Source organism: Indicator indicator, chromosome 36 (assembly GCF_027791375.1).
Source record: "Indicator indicator isolate 239-I01 chromosome 36, UM_Iind_1.1, whole genome shotgun sequence".
Classification (NCBI taxonomy): domain Eukaryota; kingdom Metazoa; phylum Chordata; class Aves; order Piciformes; family Indicatoridae; genus Indicator; species Indicator indicator.
The window spans coordinates 5,175,488-5,197,590 of record NC_072045.1 but is presented as its reverse complement, the minus strand read 5'-3'; the positions used below and the strand labels follow the sequence as shown (position 1 = coordinate 5,197,590).

General features: G+C 58.6%; 1 protein-coding gene across 2 annotated transcripts; it reads right to left on the bottom strand.

Moving 5' to 3' along the window:
* Positions 1 to 11,417: 11,417 nt before the first annotated feature.
* On the bottom strand, positions 11,418 to 21,339 carry TLE5 (TLE family member 5, transcriptional modulator). 2 transcript variants are annotated; one of them, XM_054396109.1, is made up of 7 exons: positions 21,313 to 21,339; positions 20,792 to 20,889; positions 19,201 to 19,264; positions 16,256 to 16,300; positions 14,518 to 14,580; positions 12,458 to 12,532; positions 11,418 to 11,640 (listed from the first exon to the last, which is right to left on the bottom strand). In XM_054396109.1, exons 1-7 carry the CDS (start codon positions 21,337 to 21,339, stop codon positions 11,419 to 11,421), a joined length of 594 nt encoding a protein of 197 aa, XP_054252084.1. In that variant the 3' UTR covers position 11,418. The 2 variants fall into 2 exon arrangements, with proteins under 2 accessions (XP_054252084.1, XP_054252085.1); XM_054396110.1 differs by having other exon boundaries at positions 11,418 to 11,637.
* Between the last annotated feature and the right edge of the window lie 764 nt (positions 21,340 to 22,103).

The following is a 22,103-nucleotide window of genomic DNA, read 5'->3' as shown; positions in this document are numbered from 1 at the left end:
TCCTGAAGCCTGGAGCATGCCTAACCCCTCAGCAGTGCGGCCGGCTGCTCCAGACGTGCACGGCGGTGGCGGCCGCCGGGCAGCGTGGAGGGCACTGGAATCACAAAAGGAGGCTGCAGCGGGGAGCCCGGGGCTGCGGGTGCAGGGACACCGTAACACCGATGGGTTCGGCCGAGCGGGACACGAGGTGGCAGAGAGTGGAAGGGTCGCTCGGTACTAGCCCCTCCCCCGCCCAGGGCGGTGGAGCGCACAGGGCAGCCGCACGGCATGGGGTAAAGACGCGCTGGGAGGCCGCGGGGCCGCGTAATGCACCGGGAGCGCGCCGACCCCGCTCCACCTTAACCGGCCTCGCAGCCCGCAGCGGCGGTGGCCGCACCTGCCATTGGTTGCCGCCGCGGAAGCATCAGCCAATCGCCCGAGCTTGTTCCCACCTGGGCTCGTGACGTCACATACCAGGAAGGCCAATGAGAGGCGAGCAGGCCACCGGGGAGCTAGCGAGCGGCGTGGCGGGGCACGCTGGGAGTTGTAGTTCGCTATTGGCTGCTCCGTGAACGGCGGCGACCCCGGGACCCGCCCGGCACGACTGCCGCCCGCCGCAGACCCATGGAGGCACGGAGTAGTCGTCTCGGGCGGTACCGGCCCAGAGCCACCGGGCGGCCACGCTCACGCTTCTAGCGACCTCGGAGGGCAAACGAATTCCATGGCCCACAAGGCCTTGCGGCAGCTGTCAGCTGCCACTCAAAGTAACGTGGGGCGGTGGAGCCTGGGGCGGCGGGCGCGGGGTGGAGGGGAGAGAGCCCGGAGCAGCCGCAGCCGTCGGGCTTGGCCCTCCCTCCGCGGCTGGCAGGGCGGGGGAGAACGGGGGGGGAAACCCAGGCGCCACGGGGAGGAAGGAAACTCGCAACTGGCCCCGGGGCTGCGGCAGGTTCCCCGTGACTCCCGAGAGCGGACTGCGACGGGGGCTGGGCAGCAGCTTCGTAGCCACGGGCGGTGCGCGCCTGCCCCGCGATTCTAGGGCAGTTCCGTTAACCGGGCTGGGACGATTCCGCCCTGCGAGCGGTGAGCAGAGCCCTGGGCTCGGTGCCGTCTCCGCAGCCGCGACGTGTACAAGAACTTCCCCAGGCTCGGTCCCTGACAGCGCGGAGCTGGGAGAGGACCCCGGCGCTGATGGGGGCAGAATCGTGGCCCCCTCGCTTCAAGCCGGAGCCCAGCGAGCCCCCGACAGCCGCGGCTGGGGGCTATGACACCGTCCCCTGGCTCCGTGGGGCAGCTCTCCTATCCCTACTGGACTGCGGCCAAGCACCCTGCCCCTAGGGACCCCTCCGCCCCACCGAGGGGTCCTTGCCCGTCCCCCGCGACCCTCCAATTGCCGTAAAGTCCCCGCGTTTGGGGACAGTGAAGTGAGAGTGGGGAGCAATCCTTAAATATTGCAGGACCCAGCTGTACCTGGGCCCTGCACAGGCAGGCACAAGGTTAAATATTTAATGCCTCGCATTTCATCCTTATCTTTTATTAATTGTGCTATTTACTTGCTGCAAGCTGGCAGCGGCCAGGGTGGGGGCAAGGTGGTGGGCACCAGAGGTTCTCCCTCCTCTCTCCGCCCTCCACCACCCTGGGGCTGTTTGTTGCCTCTCTGCCCCTTCCCCGTTGGTACCAGGGCTCAGAGCCCTCCAGTCTCAAAGCGTCCCCAGGACTGGCACCTGGCCAGCTCCAACTCAGTGGCCAAGGGATTGCCACCAGCCCCCTACTTCGGACCTAAAGCCCCTGAAAATCCTTCCTGTCACGTCTGCAGGTGTCCCTCTGTGTGTGTGTGTAGGATAGCTGCACACACAAATAAACGTGGTTTTATCCAAATGTAGACGTTTCAGAGAATTTATTTTCGGTTCCTTGCCTTATTGGGGAGAGGGGGGGATCGTTGGGTTTGTTATTTAAGGAAAGTTGTGTTTTCCAAAGCTGGCAACATTTCAACTCGTGTTTCAAGAGGGAAGGAGAGAGACTGAGATGATGTTTTGCAGGATTATCTTTTTCCCCCCCCCAAAACTCCTTACCTCCCCACCCCCCGAAAAAATGTTGCCAGGTTTCCTCAGGCAGTTTCTCTGCTCTCCTGTCTCAGAGAGTGACACAGGTAAAGCTGGAACAGGCAGCTTTGGAATGATGGATGTCACAGGCATCTTCATCACCCTCCATTAATGATTGACGTGGGCCCTGGAGCAGGACAGCCTGTAACCCAGAGATTAATTTGCTTCAGCGTTCGCTCGGACTAGGGGGAAGGGAAAAAAAAAAAAAAAACGCAACACCAACAACCCAACCCTGGTTAACCCTTTGCTCCCGGAGGTCTTTGGACGCAGCAGCGAGGGGAGCCGGTTCTGTGCGCAGGGGATGCAAAGCGGCAGGGCAGAGGATGCCTCCCGCTGGGGGATGCTCAGCAGGGGCCCCAAGCCGCTTCTCACCGCCAACCACCCCCCAGCTCAGCAGCCACGCACTTGTGCCTGGTAGCGGCAGCGCTTGGAAGAGCCCCAAAGGACGAGGGCGTTTGAAATGCATGCCAGGATTGAGAGGAGAGTGCTGTAAACAGCCCTTCTGTTTATAACCAGTGGAGAAACCAAACAAGCCTCAGCTTCGGGATGCTCAGGAGCTCCCTCTGAACCCGGATCCAAGCAAAACAGGTTGCTGCCGCTGCTGGAATTTACCAGGAGAGTTTTTGCCTTTCAGCTCCCTCCCCAAGCACTGCTCTGAGGCATAGGAGCACACAGCCTCCTGCCCTGGCTCCGCCCCCCCCCCTCCCCGCCCCCCCCCCCGCCCCCAGGCTCTGTCCCATCCCTGTGCCAGGAGTCATAGAATCATGGAACTGTTGAGGTTGGAAGAGGTCTTGGAGCTCATCCAGTCCAACCTCCAGCCTAAAGCTCACAGTCCCAGCACTGCTGCTGAGCCACTGCCACTGCACCACGTCCCTCAGCACCATGTCCCTCAGCACCATGTCCCTCAGCACCAAATCCCTCAGCACCACATCCCGGTGTCTTTTAAATCCCTCCAGGCATGGTGACTCCACCACCTCCCTGGGCAGCCTGTTCCAATGCCTGGGAAGCTTTCCTGGGAAGAAACTTTTCTTATCCTCCAACCTGAACCTCCCCTGGCACAGCTTGAGGCTGTTCTCCTCTTGTCCTGTCACCTATGGCTTGTGAGAAGAGACCAAGCCCCACCCGGCACCAACCTCCTTTCAGGGAGTGGTAGAGGGCAAGGAGGTCTCCCCTCAGCCTCCTCTTCTGGAGACTGAACAACCCCAGGTTCCCTCAGCTGTTCCTCACAAGATTTGTGTTCAGAGCCCTTCCCCAGCTTGGTTGTCCTTCTCTGGACCTGCTCCAGCACCTCAATGTCCTTCTTGGAGTGAGGAGCCCAAAACTGAACCGAGGTAAAGCTGAATCATTTCTCTCCCCTCTCACACCCCCTTTGCACAGCCTCCTGTACCCAGCACAGGGAGGTTTGGGTCAGTGGGGCTGGGCTGGGAGACAGATTAGGGTCCCCAGATTTACAAGATTCATCTTTACCCTCTAGGATCCAGTTTGCCTGGCCTGTGGAAGCAGGGAGCAAAGATGACCAACGAGGTTTCCAAGCCATCCCATTTCCAGCTTCTCACTTGCAGGCTCGAATGAAGAGCCTTGCACTCAGTGGAGCTGAGTTCCTGGCACCCTCAGACAATGTGAATTTCCCTGGGCACTTATACCAGCAGCTGGCACAAACAGGGAGCTTATCCTGGCAGGAGTCTGTCCTGGAATGAACACGAGATGAGAAAGGAAACTGAGGGAAAAAGACTGGCAGCAAGTCAGCAAGAGCTGAGCCAAAGCTCTGCTAGAAATCAAGCTTCTCCAGCACCTTCACCACTCTCCTGGGACCAAACCACAGGTCCCCATCCTCCTCCTCTCCCCCCCAGCACTGGGTCCTGCTTTATCAAGCTACACATCCCCAAGGCAAACCACACTCAGGAGGTTTGGGGTGGGGATCTCCCCTGCCCTGCTCAAGCAGGTTGCAGTGGGGATCTCCCCTGCCCTGCTCAAGCAGGTTGGAGTGGGGATCTCTCCTTCCCTGCTCAAGCAGGTTGCAGTGGGGATCTCTCCTGCCCTGCTCAAGCAGGTTGCAGTGGGGATCTCCCCTGCCCTGCTCAAGCAGGTTGCAGTGGGGATCTCTCCTTCCCTGCTCAAGCAGGTTGCAGTGGGGATCTCTCCTGCCCTGCTCAAGCAGGTTGCAGTGGGGATCTCTCCTGCCCTGCTCAAGCAGGTTGGGGTGGGGATCTCTCCTTCCCTGCTCAAGCAGGTTGCAGTGGGGATCTCTCCTTCCCTGCTCAAGCAGGTTGCAGTGGGGATCTCTCCTGCCCTGCTCAAGCAGGTTGGAGTGGGGATCTCTCCTGCCCTGCTCAAGCAGGTTGCAGTGGGGATCTCTCCTGCCCTGCTCAAGCAGGTTGCAGTGGGGATCTCTCCTGCCCTGCTCAAGCAGGTTGCAGTGGGGATCTCTCCTTCCCTGCTCAAGCAGGTTGGAGTGGGGATCTCCCCTGCCCTGCTCAAGCAGGTTGGAGTGGGGATCTCTCCTTCCCTGCTCAAGCAGGTTGGAGTGGGGATCTCTCCTTCCCTGCTCAAGCAGGTTGGGGTGGGGATCTCTCCTTCCCTGCTCAAGCAGGTTGGAGTGGGGATCTCTCCTTCCCTGCTCAAGCAGGTTGCAGTGGGGATCTCCCCTGCCCTGCTCAAGCAGGTTGGGGTGGGGATCTCTCCTTCCCTGCTCAAGCAGGTTGGAGTGGGGATCTCTCCTTCCCTGCTCAAGCAGGTTGGAGTGGGGATCTCTCCTTCCCTGCTCAAGCAGGTTGCAGTGGGGATCTCTCCTTCCCTGCTCAAGCAGGTTGGAGTGGGGATCTCTCCTGCCCTGCTCAAGCAGGTTGCAGTGGGGATCTCTCCTGCCCTGCTCAAGCAGGTTGCAGTGGGGATCTCTCCTTCCCTGCTCAAGCAGGTTGGAGTGGGGATCTCTCCTGCCCTGCTCAAGCAGGTTGGAGTGGGGATCTCTCCTGCCCTGCTCAAGCAGGTTGGAGTGGGGATCTCTCCTGCCCTGCTCAAGCAGGTTGGAGTGGGGATCTCTCCTGCCCTGCTCAAGCAGGTTGGAGTGGGGATCTCTCCTGCCCTGCTCAAGCAGGTTGGGGTGGGGATCTCTCCTTCCCTGCTCAAGCAGGTTGCAGTGGGGATCTCTCCTTCCCTGCTCAAGCAGGTTGCAGTGGGGATCTCTCCTTCCCTGCTCAAGCAGGTTGGAGTGGGGATCTCTCCTTCCCTGCTCAAGCAGGTTGGAGTGGGGATCTCCCCTGCCCTGCTCAAGCAGGTTGCAGTGGGGATCTCTCCTTCCCTGCTCAAGCAGGTTGCAGTGGGGATCTCTCCTGCCCTGCTCAAGCAGGTTGCAGTGGGGATCTTTCCTGCCCTGCTCAAGCAGGTTGCAGTGGGGATCTCTCCTGCCCTGCTCAAGCAGGTTGGGGTGGGGATCTCTCCTGCCCTGCTCAAGCAGGTTGCAGTGGGGATCTCTCCTTCCCTGCTCAAGCAGGTTGGAGTGGGGATCTCTCCTGCCCTGCTCAAGCAGGTTGGAGTGGGGATCTCTCCTTCCCTGCTCAAGCAGGTTGGAGTGGGGATCTCTCCTGCCCTGCTCAAGCAGGTTGGAGTGGGGATCTCTCCTTCCCTGCTCAAGCAGGTTGCAGTGGGGATCTCTCCTGCCCTGCTCAAGCAGGTTGGAGTGGGGATCTCTCCTTCCCTGCTCAAGCAGGTTGCAGTGGGGATCTCTCCTTCCCTGCTCAAGCAGGTTGCAGTGGGGATCTCTCCTTCCCTGCTCAAGCAGGTTGGAGTGGGGATCTCCCCTGCCCTGCTCAAGCAGGTTGGGGTGGGAATCTCTCCTTCCCTGCTCAAGCAGGTTGGAGTGGGGATCTCTCCTGCCCTGCTCAAGCAGGTTGGAGTGGGGATCTCTCCTGCCCTGCTCAAGCAGGTTGGGGTGGGGATCTCTCCTTCCCTGCTCAAGCAGGTTGCAGTGGGGATCTCTCCTGCCCTGCTCAAGCAGGTTGGGGTGGGGATCTCTCCTGCCCTGCTCAAGCAGGTTGCAGTGGGGATCTCTCCTTCCCTGCTCAAGCAAGTTGGAGTGGGGATCTCTCCTTCCCTGCTCAAGCAGGTTGGGGTGGGGATCTCTCCTGCCCTGCTCAAGCAGGTTGCAGTGGGGATCTCTCCTTCCCTGCTCAAGCAGGTTGCAGTGGGGATCTCTCCTTCCCTGCTCAAGCAGGTTGCAGTGGGGATCTCTCCTTCCCTGCTCAAGCAAGTTGGAGTGGGGAATCTCTCCTTCCCTGCTCAAGCAGGTTGGGGTGGGAATCTCCCCTGCCCTGCTCAAGCAGGACCCCCCCCCCCCCCCCGAACGCTGCAACCCTGGTGAACATCCACCTGCAGCCCTGCTCCGTGCCAGGGGACACCTCGCCAAGGACACCTCCCCAGCACAGGGCTGGGGGACGCCCCCAGAGGAGATGTGGGAGCCCTTAAGAGCCCCCCCCCCCCCCCAGCAGCTGACAGGCTGCTCTCTGGCGCTGCCTTCGATCTGTGCTCTGGCTCCTGTTTTGCACTTACCGGCTCTGAGTGGTTTTTAATTATTGATGCCTCTTTTAGCTTTTATCTGGTGCTCGCTGCAGCCAGGAAGGCTTTGGCGTCCCTGCATTAGTGATGAATTGGGAAGGAGGCCCTGCTCCACCAGGCTGCAAAGCACTCCTGGCTTGCAGGCTGTGCCATTGTTTCAAGCAAAGCTGAGCTGAAAAACGAGGAGGGTGGGAGCAGGAGGGGAGGGGGAGGGCGGGGGTAGGAGGGGTGGGATGTGGTGGAAGCGATTCCTGCTGTTGCCACAGAGGCGACAGGGGAAGGAGCTGCAAGGGGATGGACTGAGAGTCAACCCCCGGTGTGGAAACCTCCTTCACAGGTTGCCCACTGGTGGGGTTGTGAGGCCTCATCCCTGGAGACATTCAAGGTCAGGCTTAATGGGGCTCTGAGCAACCTGATCCGGCTGGAGATGTCCCTGCTGACTGCTGGGGAGCAGGGGGAGGGGGTTGCACAAGATGACCTTGGAGGGTCCTTTCCAACCCCCTGCACTCTGTGAGTCACCCAGTGAGGAACTGGCACCTGCTCACCTCATCGAGCTGCTTTATGACCCCCTCCAGTGCCAGGCAGGTGGAAGGGGAGCAGAGAGGGGAGGCAGCACAGGTTTGCCCTGGCAGCTGCCAGCAAGGGGTTGATGTCAAACTCAGGCTAAACACTGTGCTGCTCTGTGGTCAGGGCATGAGACACTGCCAGCCAGGAGCCTGCCTCTGCCTCCCCACACTCTCTCCATCCACTGTAGCCAAAGCTCTTTGGACAGCAGGGCAGTGCCTGTCACTAGGTTGCTCTCTATCTCCCTTTAACCAGCCAGGGCTTTGCCATTTTCCTTTTTTTCCCCCCAAGGATCCCAGCCTCAGGAGAGTTGGTTCTGAGCCTGGCTGCCCTGTGTCCCTCTCCCATTCTTGCATCAGGACCTCTCATGCACAGAGAGAAAAGGTTTCTCTGCCAGGGGCCAGCTTGAAAGCATCCTGGAGCAGCAGAGCTTTGGGGGCCCCATGTCACCTGCTTCTCATGAGCCTTGAGCCTCTTCTGCTGGGGCAGGAGTGGGACTCACAGCTTCAGTCATGGGAGAGCTTACAGGGCAGGAGAAGCTGTTTCCTCAAGTCCTGCAGTCATGAGGGAGGGATTTTTTTAACCCTTTCCTTGCTGCTGGGATGAGTTCGAGCTGCGGATTTTCACGTGCAGTGAGGTTGGAGCAGTTGGATTTGTGCCCTTCAGAGATGCAGAGGCACATCCAGTGGTTGCAAACAGAGCCAGGCTGGAAGCAGAGGGAACCACAGCCCTGCTGGATCCTGGCATGGGATATCAGGATGCCTCCCACCCCCCAGAGAAACGCTTTGGATGCAAAGCCAGCGTGCTGCAGGATTGGGTCATCAGGGGAAGGGGAAGCACAAGGTTCAGCTTAATACCTGCTGGCAGCTGCAGGAGGTTTGGAGAGCCCCAAAGCTCTGAGTTGATGCTTTACCGTGGGTTAGTCTCCTGCAGAGGGCAAGGATGTATCCACAGCCCGGTCAGGAGCAGCTCCCTGGCCCCAGCCTGCTCAGCCAGCAGCCCTGCGGTTTGTTCGACCCTTTGCCCACTGAACTGAGGCTGCTAATTAGCTCTAACAACAGGAACGTCTGTTCCTCTGCAACCACCAGCCTGAAAACACCCCGGGACCGATTCCTCCGAAATCCTCCTCCTCCTCCTCCCTTTGCACATCCATCAGGAATAACATCCACTTACCCTGCTCCCTACCCCCAGGGCTGAGGTTGAACCAGTGACCCCGAGGTGAAAGCGCTTGAAAAGCTCCAGCCCTCCCCGCAGCCACCTCCCTGCTCCCAGCGGGGTCTCCAGCAGCACTTCGAGAGCTGAGAGAGATGGTTTCGAGCGACTGTCGCCCGGCAGCAGCCCCCGGCCCGGAGCTCTGATGGTCTCTCACGTCGCAAACCGGCTTGGCTCAAGCCGTGGTGAAGCCCTGGGAGCAGCAGCAAGGCTCTGGGCTCAAGCTGATGCCAGCAGCAGCGTTCCTGCCAGCTCCTGACCCACAGCCCCTGTGCAGTGCTGGGGGAATTTCAGGTGTGAGGTTTGTCTGCCCAGGGCTCTGTGGCTCCCAAGGGTGCCAGGACCTCAAGGGGAGACCTCAGAGCAGCCTTCCAGTCCCCGAAGGGGCTCCAGGAGAGCTGGGGAGGGACTTTGGACAAGGGCTAGGGTGAGGAGCAATGGCTTTGAGCTGGGAGAGGGGAGATTGAGAGTGGAGATGAGGAAGAAATTCTTGCCAGTGAGGGTGGGGAGAGACTGGCACAGGTTGCCCAGGGAGGCTGTGGATGCTCCCTCCCTGGAGGTGCTCAAGGCCAGGCTGGATGGGACCTTGAGCAGCCTGGGCTGGTGGGAGGTGTCCCTGCCCATGGCAGGGGGGGGTTGGAACTGGCTGATCTTTAAGGTCTTTTCCAACCCAACCCATTCCGTGATCCTATGATATGATTCTCTGCTCAGACCAGCCCTGCCCTCTCACCTCTGTGCCCTGGATCCGGCACCTAGCAGCCAAGCAGCCAGCAGTGGTGGCTGCTTCCCAAAGCACAGGGCATGGCTGCCTCAGGAGTGTTGGGCCCTGCAGGAGGCACCCAGCTGGGCAGGGGCCAGGGCTGAGACCCCCCAGGCAGCCCTCTAAGTGTCCCAGCCAGCAGCCAGAGCTCAGAGATGACCACCAGAGCTTTGTTTCTCTGCAGACTCCCCATCCCTCCCAGGAGCAGAGGCACAGCAAAGTCCTCCAACACAGCCTCCTTCCCAGGGGAAGGAAATTTTCTCACTCCAGGTGGCCTGGAAGATATACGGAGAAGATGTTATCAGGGCAGAGCAGGCTCTCTGAAGCCAGAGGACAGCTCTAACTGTTGAGAGCCAATTCCATTACAGCAATCTCAGCCCCAGGGTCACACAGGGGGGGGATTTTCCAGAGGGATTTTCCAGCAGCTTCTCCTCTGCATCCACAGGAAAAATGGATTGTGCACACACAGAGCAGATCTGCAGCAGCCCACAGGGACCATTCCCAGGTGTTCCCAAACCACTCCTGGCTTCAGCAGGGAGCCAGCAGCCCTCTGTGGCACTTTGCCTCTTCAGTTTTCACTCAAAGGGCTTCCAGGTGCCTTGCACCACCACCTGCTTCTGCCTTACTCTTCAGTTTGTTTTGGCTCTGCCCAGACATTGCTCTTTGTCCTGGCTCCAGCCGACTCCAGCTAAAGCTCCAACGTGGGCACACAGCTCCCTAAAGGATGCTTGTGGGAGGGATGGCATCCTGCAGTGGGATGTAGGCAAGAAAAGATGGTCCTAGCTCTGCCAGCAAGAGCAGGACAAAGGCCCAGAACCAGAGGTAGCTACTTGAACCTCCTCCTGACTCCCAGGGGAGCCTCCAGGGAGGAGCTGCCCAGGAAGGGCACCAGGTAAGGCAGGGACTGCCCCGGGACACCCCCAGCAGCTCTCCACAGCCAGATGAGGAAACCACAGCAGGATCCTGTTCTCCCCTAGTGAACCAGGGAGACTCTAGGAGAGGGGAAGGGACAGAAGAGAGAGGGAAGCCTTTTCAACTCACCCCAGAGGCACCACAAAAGCAGGCAGGGAGTCAGGGGGTTTTTAACCAACCTTCTTATTTCTTTATTTGAAAGGCACAGCTTTTGTACGTCCTCCATACAGCATTTTTTTTTTCCCACTTCCTCTTCTTATAGGTCAAGTGATTAAACACAAAAAGCAAAACAAGATCTTTCTAAAGGACTATATACAAACACCAGATGATTATTTTATTCCTTTTTTTTTTTTTTTGTTCCATTTTCTGCTGTTTTGGGGTTTTTTTTTGTTTCGTTTTTTAGAAGACACGCTAGCGCACGGAGATAAGAACAGAGAAAGCTGCTGTATCCTCTACACTGAAGGGGGGGATGGAGGGGAGCAGGGATGCATGGAGGGCACCAGGAAAGGCTCTGGGAGGAGGGTCTGCCTGTTCCCCCCCTGCCCAGGTCCCCCCCTCCCCCCCAAAAGCTATGCCAAAGGTGGGGAGGGGGAGCGGGTGGCAGAAGCTCCTCCACCACCACCTCCAGCCCGAAGCCAAGGAGCAGCCAAAGACAAACCCTGGCATGGTGCTAGGGGACTGGGCAAGAACAGATACATGCAGAAGAAGAGCAAGGTGCCAGCCTGGTATTAAGTGCAGGAAGGGGAAGAGGGCACAGAACAACAAAAAAAAACAAAAAACAAACCCCAGAGGGTCAGGGTGATGCAACGAGATCAAGAGCGCTCGGGGACGGAGGAGATGGTTTCAGGGCAGGGATCCCAGCAGGGAGTTGTGCAGAAACCCAGGGGCAGCTTTAAATACCAAGGGGAGCAGCGGGCAGAGGGGGAGCCCCATGGCACTGAGGAGCTGGGAGAGGCAGGAGGGGAAGGTGGGCAAGCAGCCCCTCGTGCCAGGCTGCGGCTTGGCTCAGTGAGGGAGCAGGGAGAGGGGAGCCAGGCTGGGCACAGGGAGAGAGCACGAAATCGGCCACACGGTCACTGCTAGGGTGCTCACATCACTGCACAGCAGCCTGCCCTGGGGTGCTGGGGGTGGGGAGGGGAGTGGGGGGACATCCCCCAGGCACACAAGCCTGGCAAGCTGCCACCAAACCCCAGCCCCCCCCTCCCCCCACAATTAGAGAGAGAGAGAGAGAGAGACTGCATCTTGCGTTAACCCACGCCCCCCACCCTCCCACCCCCCAAAAAGCCAGCCAGCCCCCCTTCCCCCCACCTCCCCCACCAAGCCCCAGCCCCTCCATCCACTTTAATCTGATTTCTCCCCATCATCATCTTGGTGAGCATCCCCATCGTGGCCGTTCTTGTCTTCCTTGGAGAGGTGAGCCTGAGAGCCCAGGGCCGAGAGGGAGAGGAGCCCGGTGCCGGCGCTGACCGCGGGGAGGGACGGGGGCTGGAGGCCCACGGGGAGAGGAGTCAGAGGCAGGGCAAGGGCTTGGAGCTGCGACAGTTGGTGAGCTTGAAGCTGCTGCTGTAGAGAATGATGGAGAGGCAGGAAGACAGGAGAGGGATATTGTCATTTGGAGGGCACTCGGAGCCTCCCCCCTCCTCTCCCTTCACCCACGCGGATGGTGCCAGTGGCTGAGTTTAAACCTGGGGCCTGGAGGGCATCACAGCCTTGGGGCAGAGGGGGGCAAAGAGATTGGAGAGTCCTTAAGCTGTGACTCAACAGTGCTGTTCCCAGCACCACACACACAGCCCTGAGCCCACAGGACAGCTGGCCTCAGGCTCTAGCATGCTCCAAAGGTTGCAGTTAAAGCCCTCTTGACCTTGACCGAGAGCAGATGGTGTTTTCATGTCAAGGAGCTGCTGCAGCTCCTGCTCAAAAACCAAAGCTCCTCTCCTTGCACCCTGCTGGGATGGAGCAGGAATCCTGCAACCCCATGCCCAGATGGCAAGTCTGGGGCAAAAACCAGTCCCAGGCCAGCAGGGCCAGCCCAGCAGTCAGCTTCATCCCAGGAGGGCTGCTCCCAGTACACAAGGGCACAACCCCAGGCCATGGCTTGTCCTGCCCAGCTCTGTTTGGAAGGCCAAAGGCAGGGATTCAGATTGGATGTGAGGAAGAGATTCTTCCCCATGAAGGTGCTGAGACACTGGCACAGGGAGGCAGTGGAAGCCTCATCCCTGGAGGTTTTTGCAGCCAGGCCGTGAGCAACTTGCTCTGGTGTGAGGTATCCCTGCCCATGGCAGGGGAATTCTGGAACTGGCTGAGCCTTGAGGTCCCTTCCAACCCTGCCAATTCCCTGATCCCCACCCCTCCAAACCCAGCCTAAACCTGCACCACGTACACGGATGATGGAGTTGAGCTCTGGCGCCGTGACCTGCTTGGCTCGCTCGATGGCTCCCAGCACTTGCTGCTGATGCTGGACAGAGAAATTCAGGGTCACTTCTGGTAGAACAGGGAAAGGGGAACAGGGATTTCCCCCTCCCACCAAGTTCTCCCAGCTGCTAGCACTACAGTGTCAAGGCCCAGACACAGGCTGGTTAAAAGCCATGGCAGGAGCCCCCTGTGTGCAAGGAGCTCGCAGCAGGGAGAGAAGTCTCCTTCCAAGTTCCTCACCACAGGCTTTCAGCAAGTCCTCTCTTACTCCCTTCCCACTCCCACTCTGCACAGATCCAGCAGTCCTTGGCCAGAAGGGCTCCAAGGTGTGTGCTCCCTACCTCCTCCCACCCAGACCTGACACAAAGGGAAACACTTCCACAAACAAAACCAAACTCTAAACCAACCAACCAAACCAGAAGCTCTTTGGGAAGCTCCTCCATTTTCCTTGGGACACATCCCAGGTCCCAACTGCTGCAGCAGCTGGGAGATGCTGCTGTGGAAGAGCCCAACCCAGCCCAGCTGCTCCAAAAACAGGCAGGGAAAAGCAGCTGGGCCACAGAGTTCAGGAAAAGAAAGGACAACTGTGCTTGGCTCCTCTGAGAGCAGAAGGTCTCTGCTGGGCCTGTCCACTGCACTCCCAGCAAGTGGCTCTTTCTTTCCATCCTGGCAGCAGAAGGAGGTTGGGGAGGAAGGGGTTTGCATTAAGATGCAAAAGTGGCTTAGTTATGAGGCAGCTCTGACGTGCCCAGCAAGCCACTCTGCCTTCCCCACCAACAGGTGGGTGGAGGAGGGGAAAAAGAAAACCACACCACAAGCCCACAGCTTGTTCCCCAACCCCACAGCTAACCCAGACCAAACCCCACAACCTCCATCCCACAGCTGGCCAGGAGAGTTCAGCCTCTGGGGGACTGTGTTGGGAAGGGGGGTGGGGAATGGAGGGATCCTCCTCCTGCCTGGGGCAGCAACTCCCAAGCCCTCCCAATTAATTTCTCAGGGGGAGTGTGGGAGGAGCCAATCAGCTACATTAATTAAGGAGGCAGAGGAAGCAGATCTCAAGGAGGAGCCATATGGAGGTTTTGGTTTTTTTTTTTTTTTAACAGCCCTCCCCTTGCCCTTCCCCCAGTTAGCTGCCTGTGCAGAAGTGGCTGATGACTCAGGAACCACAGGCAGGAGAACAGAGCCCAGCTTTGTCCACAGCTGCCTAGGAAGGGGGCTGAGTGGGCACAGCTTCCCCCCCACACAGAGCCTGGGGAGGGCTGCTCCCAGGCCAGGAGCAAGCATGAAGCTCCCCAGAGCAGAGGTGAGAGGCTGCCCCTCTGGGGAGGCTCTGGTGCCTCACTGCCCCTCCACTGCTCCCCTGAGCCAGAGCTCAGCCCAAGCCTCATCTGGAGCACTGTGGCCACTTCTGGGCTCCCTGGTTGAAGGGGGACAGGGGCTTGCTGGAGAGGGTACAGCAAAGGGCTACAAAGGTGCTGAGGGCAGTGGAACATCTCCCTTGTGAGGAATGACTGAGAGAAATGAGGGGAAAAAAAAAAAAAAAAAGGAGTGTAGGAAAGAGAAGACTGAGGAGGAACTCATCAATGCTGCTCAGTAGCTGAAGGGTGGGGGTCAGGATGGGACCAGTCTCTTCTCACTGGTGCCCAGTGACAGGACAGGGGGCAATGGGCACCAACTTGAACACAGAAAAGTTGCATGTAAAGATGAGGAGGAACTTCTGTAATGTAAGGGTGATTGGAACACTGGAACAGGCTGTCCAGGGAGGTGGTGGAGTCTCCATCTCTGGAAGCCTTTCCAAACCCCACCTGGATGCATTCCTGTGCAGACTACCCTGGGTGAACCCTGCTTTGGGCTGGATGATCTTGGGAGGTGCCTTCCAACCTCTAATGCACTGTGAGACATTCAGACCCTGCTTGGCTGTGCTCCTGGGGTGACCTTCTCTAGGTGAAGCTGCCTTGGAAGAAGGGTTGGGCTCTATCTCCAGAGGTCCCTTCCAGCCCCTAACCACTCTGTGATTCTGTGACTCACCTCTTGAGAAAGGTAGGGCAGAACCTGTGCACAAATCCCATTTAGCCTCTTGACAATTTCAGCCTGGAAGGATGTGAAGAGTGCAGAGGAAAGGCATCAGGTGACCCTCAGCACCATCCTCCCCTTCCCCAGGCATGGCCCAAGCTTCCCCAATGGACCTAAGCAAAGGTTCCCCCCCCCCTTCCCCTCAAAGATGCTGGCAGTGTCCTGAGGCCCTGGTGGGGTCACCCCGAGGATGAAACCAATCAATGCTGCTGAAGGGCAAAGATAAGTTCTCCATATTCCCTCTCTGGCTCCCTGATATTCATTCATCCAACTGGGAGCAGCCAGAGAGGAAGCTTTAGGACAGACCCAGGTTGGGGGGGGGGGGAATGTGTTGAATCACACTCAGCATGCAGCCACAGAGGGACACACTCTGCTCCCCCCCTGGGGCTCCCCCTCCCCAGAGGCAAATGTTTGCCCACTGCCAGCCTGCCCTGTGGCCCAGATGCAGGACTGGAGCCACTCAGAAGCTTCTTCACTGTCAGGCTGGTGAGACTCTGGAACAGGTTGTGGATGCCTCATCCCTGGAGGCGTTCAAGGCCAGGCTGGATGAGGCCTTTGAGCAGCCTGGGCTGGTAGGAGGTGTCCCTGCCCATGGCAGAGGGTTGAAATTAGAGGACCTCTAAGGTTCCTTCCAAGCCAAAGCAGTCTCAGATTCACAAGCAGGTGGCACATTTGGGGTGGTTAAATGACCTCCTCCTGGCAAAGCCCTTTGCAAACCACTTTCCAATGGGAGTCATACAGAGCCAAGGGCTTTGGGCACCCACCAAAACTACCCAAGAGGGCCTCCACCAGCACCACAGGGGAGCAGACTACACTGGGAGACAGCTCATGGGGCAGCAGTGGTGACTCATGGCTCAGATCCTTCAGCAAGATGCCAGTTCACCCAGCAAAGCCAGTCTCATGGGCTTCCCGTGGCTGATGGGATGGGAGGCACCAAAATGCCTCTGTGAGGAGCAGAACTTGTGCTAAGAAGTTTCCAACTGAGCCACAGCAGAAGTGACTTTCTGACTGGGAAGCTGCAAGCCAGCTAGTCAGGCTCAGAGGAGGCTCCTGGTGTTAACAAGCACAGGTAATTAGCCACTGGGGATAATTAACAACCATCAGTGAGGGTAATGAACAAACTTAGCCTCCTTGTGATGGAGACTGTGCTGCAGCCTGGATTTCTTAGAAGGTTTGCCATCAGGTTACCTAATCACAGCCCAGAAGTTCTGGCCTGACTGCAGCAAGAGCCTGGGGGGGGGGAACCAGAAGTGTTTGTCCTATTAGGGTGACCACAACAAAACCTTCCTGGGCACCAGGGCAAGGTGGCAGAGCCAGGAACCCACCCAGAGCCTGAAAGTAGGGTGGGAGGGACCTGGGCTGGGGGGGGGTCATCTTTTGCCCTCCACCCTGGGTTTGCATCTGCTGACTAACTCAGAGCTGCAGCTCCAGACCTTTGCCCAGTGCTTAGCTACCTGTTCAGGCCCTGGGGAGAACCAGAGGGTGCCCACAGCCTGGGGTGGGAGCCCTCAAGGCCAGCACCACCTTCCTGAGGGGTTGGGGGTCCCTGCCTTTTGAAGGCAGCTCTGCCATTTTACAGGCTCATGGCATTTCTGGTTGCTGCAATGCCACTGGAGTGACAAAGAGGGCAAAGCACAGCAGCCAACCCACCCTGCTCAGGAGTTAAGAGCCCTTGGAGATGCCTTCACCCTACCTGTTTGTGCATTTCAATATTCAGCCCGTAGGACATCTCATAATACTGCAGAGTGGGAGAGAAAAAAAAAAAAAAAAAAAAGGCACAAAATGACATTAGAAGTCTCCACCAGGTAAAGCAGCTCCATGCAGCTTTCCTAGCAAAGGCTGGAAGGAGAGAGGAGAGCAGCAGGAGGCAAACAGAGAGAGGCTCAACTCCAGGTGTGAAGCAGAAGCACCAAGCCCAGGCACTGCCCTGCCCCATCCTGCTTCAGCCTCACACAGCTGCAGATGGAGACCTGGGAATTTGCCAGCTGGGCCCCATGCACCACCCCCTCACAGCCACCTTTCAGCAGCCTGCAGCAAGGTGAGAGTGAGTGATGCTGCTTCAAACCTGGAGGAAAAAAAAAAAAAAAAAGAAAAAAAAAAAAAAGGCTCAGGGCTCCACAGACTTCCATGAGCCAAAAGGGAGGCACAGCCTGACCCTAAGAAGCTTTGCCTGGCCAACATCCCAAAGCCCACGTGGCTGCTTCAGCAGCAAAGGGAAGAGATCACAACTGGGCTTCAGCTAGCAAGTAACACATCCAGCTGCAGCACACAGCTCCAGCTGTTTGGGGAGAAGCTGTGTGGAAAAAACCCAAACCCCTCGCAGAAAAACCACCCAGGAAAAAAAAAAAAAAAAAAAAAATCCCTGCACAGCAGCCACAGGCAGCTCCAGAGCAAGCTATTGGCAGAAGGAGCTAATTCCTGACCCCTGGAAGAAGCTGTTTTAAGGCTTGATATTTGAGAGTTTAGAAATCTCCTCCTGCAGCTTGCAGGCTGCAATCCTGAGTCTTCCAAAGGGAAAGGGGAAAAAAAAAACAAAACAAAACAAAACAAAAATCCACATCTGTGCTTAGTTAATGCAAGGAGAAGATCTTTGGCATCCTGGGACTGGCTGAGATGCACCCAGCTTGTCCTCACCATGATCTGTCTGCTCTGCCACCACTGCTGGGCAGCCTGCATGCTGCAATCCTGAGTCTTCCAAAGGGCAAGAAAAAGAAAAAAAAATCCACATCTGTGCTGAGTTAATGCAAGGAGATCTTTGGCATCCTGGGCCTGGCTGAGGAGCACCCAGCTTGCCCTCACCATGATCTCAGTCTGCTCTGCCACCACTGCTGGGCAGCCTGCAGGCTCCAATCTTGGGTCTTCCGAAGGGAAAAAGAAACAAACAAACCCCAGATCTCTGCTGAGTTAATGCAAGAAGATCTTTGGCATCCTGGGACTGGCTGAGGAGCACCCAGCTTGCCCTCACTATGATCTCAGTCTACTCTACCACTGCTGCTGGCTCTCCAAGCTTCTTTGCATTCAGAAGCCCGAGCCGGAAGCAGAAGCCTGACCCCCAAGCTGCTTAATTGTGACTTGTTTGAAAAAGAAAGAAAAAAAGAAAAAAAAAAAGAGAGAGAGAGAGCAGCTGTAGCAGTGCTGCACATTCACAGAACCCCTCCTCTGTGCTCCCCCTGCCTCTGCCTCTCTGCTTCCCCTGCCTCTGTGCTGCGGGTGGGGAGCGCCAGCAGCTCTGTGTGACTCCAGGCTCAGCCAACGCAGACCAGGCAGGAGCTGCTGTGCCTGCAGAGCTCAGGAGTGCTGCACAACAAGCAAGAGCCCTTCCCCTCTGCTGAGGGAACCAGAAGCATTGCTGGAGACTGTCAGCATCAAGGGAAAAAAAACCAAAAAAAAAAACAAAAAAAAAAAACAAAAAACCACCCCAAACAAACAGCCAAACCAACAACAACAAAAAAAAAAAAAACAACAAACCAAACACAACCGCAAGAAAAAAAAAAAAAGAACAAAAACATATCTCAGAGTCTGCAAGGCTCAGGAAGCAGAACAGTGGCAGCCTTCCCTAGTAAGAGACAAGGAAAGCAAGTGGCCTCCTTGGCCCCCTTGCTTCCCAAGGCCTTGGAGTCTCAACACCCAAGACAGTGCAAGAGGATGGAGTGGCCAGCTCCCTTATTTCTGGTTTTCAAGCCCTAACTCTGCCTTGCAGAGTGGCTGTATTCATTTTATACAGCTTCTCTCTCCCTTCCCAGGGCAGGTGCAGCAGCAGCTGGCAAGAAGGCTCCAGCTCATCTTTATGGAAGGTATCACAAGCTAACTGTTATCTCCTCGATAGGAAAGGAAGAGAAAACACAGCCCCTGCCTGGCATTCCTCCCCTCTGCTGTGAGGGCTCTTCCAGGCGTGGGAAGAGAGAGGCATCACCTGGCAGGCAAGCCACCAGGCTGTCTCCAAGAACATGGCTGTTTCCTGGCAGATTTCTCTCCTGAGCTACAGCTAAGCCTGCTGCTCACGTTGTGGCATCACTCCTCATGCCTGTAACGAGGCTCTGCCCTCAGGTTTGCACACTCTGCGCCGGGACACAGGCACCGGCAAAGACGTGCCAGCACTCAGCACCAGGGCTCTGCAAGGCTGCTGGGGTCAGAAGAAGGTGCAGAGGGTTCAGCTCTTGCACAGCAGCTGGTTTCTGCTTCCACTCCCATCAGGCCTGTGGGATTTGGCAGCTTCATGGCTTCTCAGAGCACAGCTTTGTCTTTCGCTGGCCACGACTCTCCCCACATCCCCAGATGCCTGCACGCCAACCCCCTGCAGCTCTTTCTTGGGTGCAAAAGGGCTGTCCCTTCCCCCAGGGCACAGCCAGGTCAAGCAGTGGCAAATCCAAGGACCCCATCCCCAGGCATTCAGCAGTCAGCCCTGTGCCCACCAGCTCTCTACGCTCAGCAATTCTCTGCCACTTCCCCAAGCTACCGCATGCAGACAGCACGAACCAGAACAAAACCCCCAAAGCAGCATTTTCAGCAAAGCCAACGCCAGCCTTGCCCAGAGACCTGCTGCTTCATGGGGGCAAAGGCTCAACCCAGTGGGCACCTGCTCAGTGGAGTCCCCACCATGCCACCCACAAGCTCTGGGCTGCCAGGGTCCATCCTTACCATGACGTAGTGACGCTGCATCTCCGATTTCTCGCTGGCTAGTTTGTCACATTCCAACTTCAAGCTGAAAAGCCAGAAGACAGTAAGGAAAAAAAAAAAACAAACCCCAAAACCAACAAAAAAAAACCCAAAACCAACAAAAAAACACAAACAGGAGGTGAGAGAATCGATATCCACAGAGCAGCTGCTTCCTTGCACAGCTCCGTCCTGGTTTCTCGGCACCACCGTCCAGGCTCCGAGGGGCGGCTTGGAGCTGGGCCACGCTGCGCTGGCACAAGTGGTGACCACAGCAGAGCCCAATCCCCACCTTCCCAGCTGGAGTTCCCACCAAGCAAGCATTCCAGAGAAGCGGCACAAGGCCATCCTCCAGCTGGACACTGAGCTGCCAAATCCTTTTGGTGGGGAGCAGAACGCTGAGCAGAAGCGGCGGTGGCTGCTCAGGGAGGGCTTTGCCTCCCCTCAGCTGATTGCTGGGGCAGGTTTCTAGCATGGGTCTTGCTGCAGCACTCGAGAGATGCTCCAACACAACTTCAAAACCAAAGCCAGATCCATTTCTGGATGGTGGGGGGGGGAGGCCCAAGTGCTGCACATCCCTCCAGAAGAGATTTTTTTTTTTTTTTGGTGTTGTTTTTCCCCCCCCCCCCCCCCTTTCCCCTCAGTTCTTCACACCCTTCAGAGAAAGTGCTGCTGCTCCCAGTGTTTTATGAGACTCCAACTCACCAGCCCAGCAACTCCAGCCAGCATGTGCTGTGGTTTTAGGTTTCAAACAAGAAACAGCTTCACCTACATAAAACCTGCTTCTTCTTGAGCAGATTAAATCCAGGGGGTAGAGTGTGGTGTGGGGGGGACAGCCTCCCTTTCCAACAGGCTGCCCTCCTCACTTGCTGGCAATGCCCAGACACAGGGATACCAGGAAACAGCTACTTCCCAGCAGCTTTTCTGCCTGCTCCTGCCAGCTCGACCCAGCTGCCCAGCAGAGCCCAGGCTGGGGGAAAAGCAGGCAGGGAAGTTGCACCCACATGGCACCGAGGCACAGGCACAACTGGCACCTCTCAGCCTGCCAGGCTGTAGCAGAGGGCATCACCCAGTTGCATTTAACCCAAAAGCTTCACTTTTTTTTTTCCACACACAGAGGCAGCACATCATAAGCCAGCTTGCAGGTCAGCAGATGCATCTCCACACACGCCCAGAGAGGAGTGGAAGCTTTTGGACTGAAGTGCTCCCTGCTGCACTGGCCGGCCAAGAACGGCAGCCAGCAAAGAACAACCAAGGAAAACTCCCAGCAAGAGGCAGGAGGCCTGGCAAAAGGCTCAGCACGGTGCTGGCCGAGCAGTGCTCAGAGGAAAGACCTTGGCTGGAGAAGGAAAAATTCACATTCTGCTCGCTGGGCTCCCAAGTGGATGCAACTAATCCTGTTGCTTTAGGTCCATCTCTGGCCAAAGGTGACCAAAGTTAAGCGACCAGGGTGTCCCTGGCCGGTCAGCGAAGCAAGGAAGGAGAAGAACCAGAGCGATCCCTTCGTGTCGTGCCACCACCGGGCAGCCCAGCGGAGGCTGCGGGCAGGGCCGGGCGGCCCCGCGGGGACACGTACCTGTGGTACTGAGCCTGCAGGAGCTGGAACTCGTCCTTGATGCGGTCGCAGGAGTCAGAGGTCGTGAACTTCAGCTGCTGCGGCAGGTGAGAGGAGCCCTAGAACAAGAGAAGGCAGCGCTGGGCGCAGGACAAGCGACCCTTCCTTCACCCCGGTACCGGCCCCGGGACGCCTCGCCTCGGGGCTCAGACCCCGCAAAGGAGCCCATGCTCGGCGGCTGGCGGCCCAGCAAGCTGAGGCCCAGGACGCGCCCAAGGTCACCCGTGGGGCCCTTCCCCGGGCGCTGCCTCCAGTCCCCACCGCCCCCCGGCAACGGCCAGGACGCTTCGGCCGCCGCGGGGCCCGGCGGGGCGCGGAGATCTCCGCCCTCTCGCTGTCGGCGGCGGCGGGAGGCGCTCGGGCACCTCGGCCCCTCCAGCGCCGCCACCGGGAGGCCGAGCGGCCCCCCGCACCGGGCCAGCCTGCGGCCCCCGCCGTCCGCCGGTGCCGTGCCCAGCCCCGCCCCGCGGCCGCCGCCGTACCGAGTGCCGGCTTTGTGGAAACATCATGTCAGGCTGCGGCTCGGTCCCCGCACGGAGCGGCCCGGTGCTGGTGGTGGTAGTAGTGGTGGTGGTGGTGGTGGTGGTGCCGCCGCCTGCTGCTCCCGAGCCCGCCGCGGCTCCCCGCACCGCCGCCTTTGTCCGCACCGGGCCCGGCCGCCCACGGCCCCGCGGCCGCCCCGCCTCGGCCGCGCCGCTCGCCCCGCTCCGCTCCCGCCGCCCCGCCGCCGGCGCCTATTGTCTAATGGCGGCTGCGGCTCCGGCTCCGTCCTGCGGCTGCTCGGCACCACCTGCCGCCGCCGCCACCGCCTCCCCGGGCCGGGCGGGCCCACGGCCGCCCCCGCCCCCGCCGGTCCCCGCCCCCGCCGCGCAGTGCCGGCGGCCGCGGGCACCGGCCGGGGCGAGAGGCTACGGGCGGTGCGGTGCGGGAGCTGAGTGTGGTTCGGGCCGTGTCCGGTGCTGCAGGCTGAGGTTCCGCGTGGCCGCCAGGCTCCCCACGGTGGGGCAGGGCCGTGCCTTACCGTACCGTACCCACACCGGCATTCCGGTCCTCTCGACGAGGTTCCCGAGCACTCCCTGAGCCCCGGCCGGGGCCACCCAGCTCCTGCTGGTGCTGCGGCCTGGCGGTGGTAGCTCCACTGACCCCGGCCTGCTTCCGTCCGCCGGTGCCGAAGCGAGGCCCCGGGCTGAACGCTGGCCACAGCTGGGACCGGGACCGGGGTCGGGGCTGAGCTAACGCCGCCGCTGAGCCACCGCCGCAGGAGGTCTTGGCT

Coding starts and splice junctions, on each gene's coding strand:
- TLE5 (XM_054396109.1), bottom strand. CDS start 21,339: ATGATGTTTCCACAAAGCCGGCACTCG. Junction 12,533..14,517: donor TGCCCTACCTTTCTCAAGAG/GTGAGTCACAGA, acceptor TTCTCTGTCCAG/CATCAGCAGCAAGTGCTGGG. Junction 11,641..12,457: donor AGCTCAACTCCATCATCCGT/GTACGTGGTGCA, acceptor CATTCTCTACAG/CAGCAGCTTCAAGCTCACCA.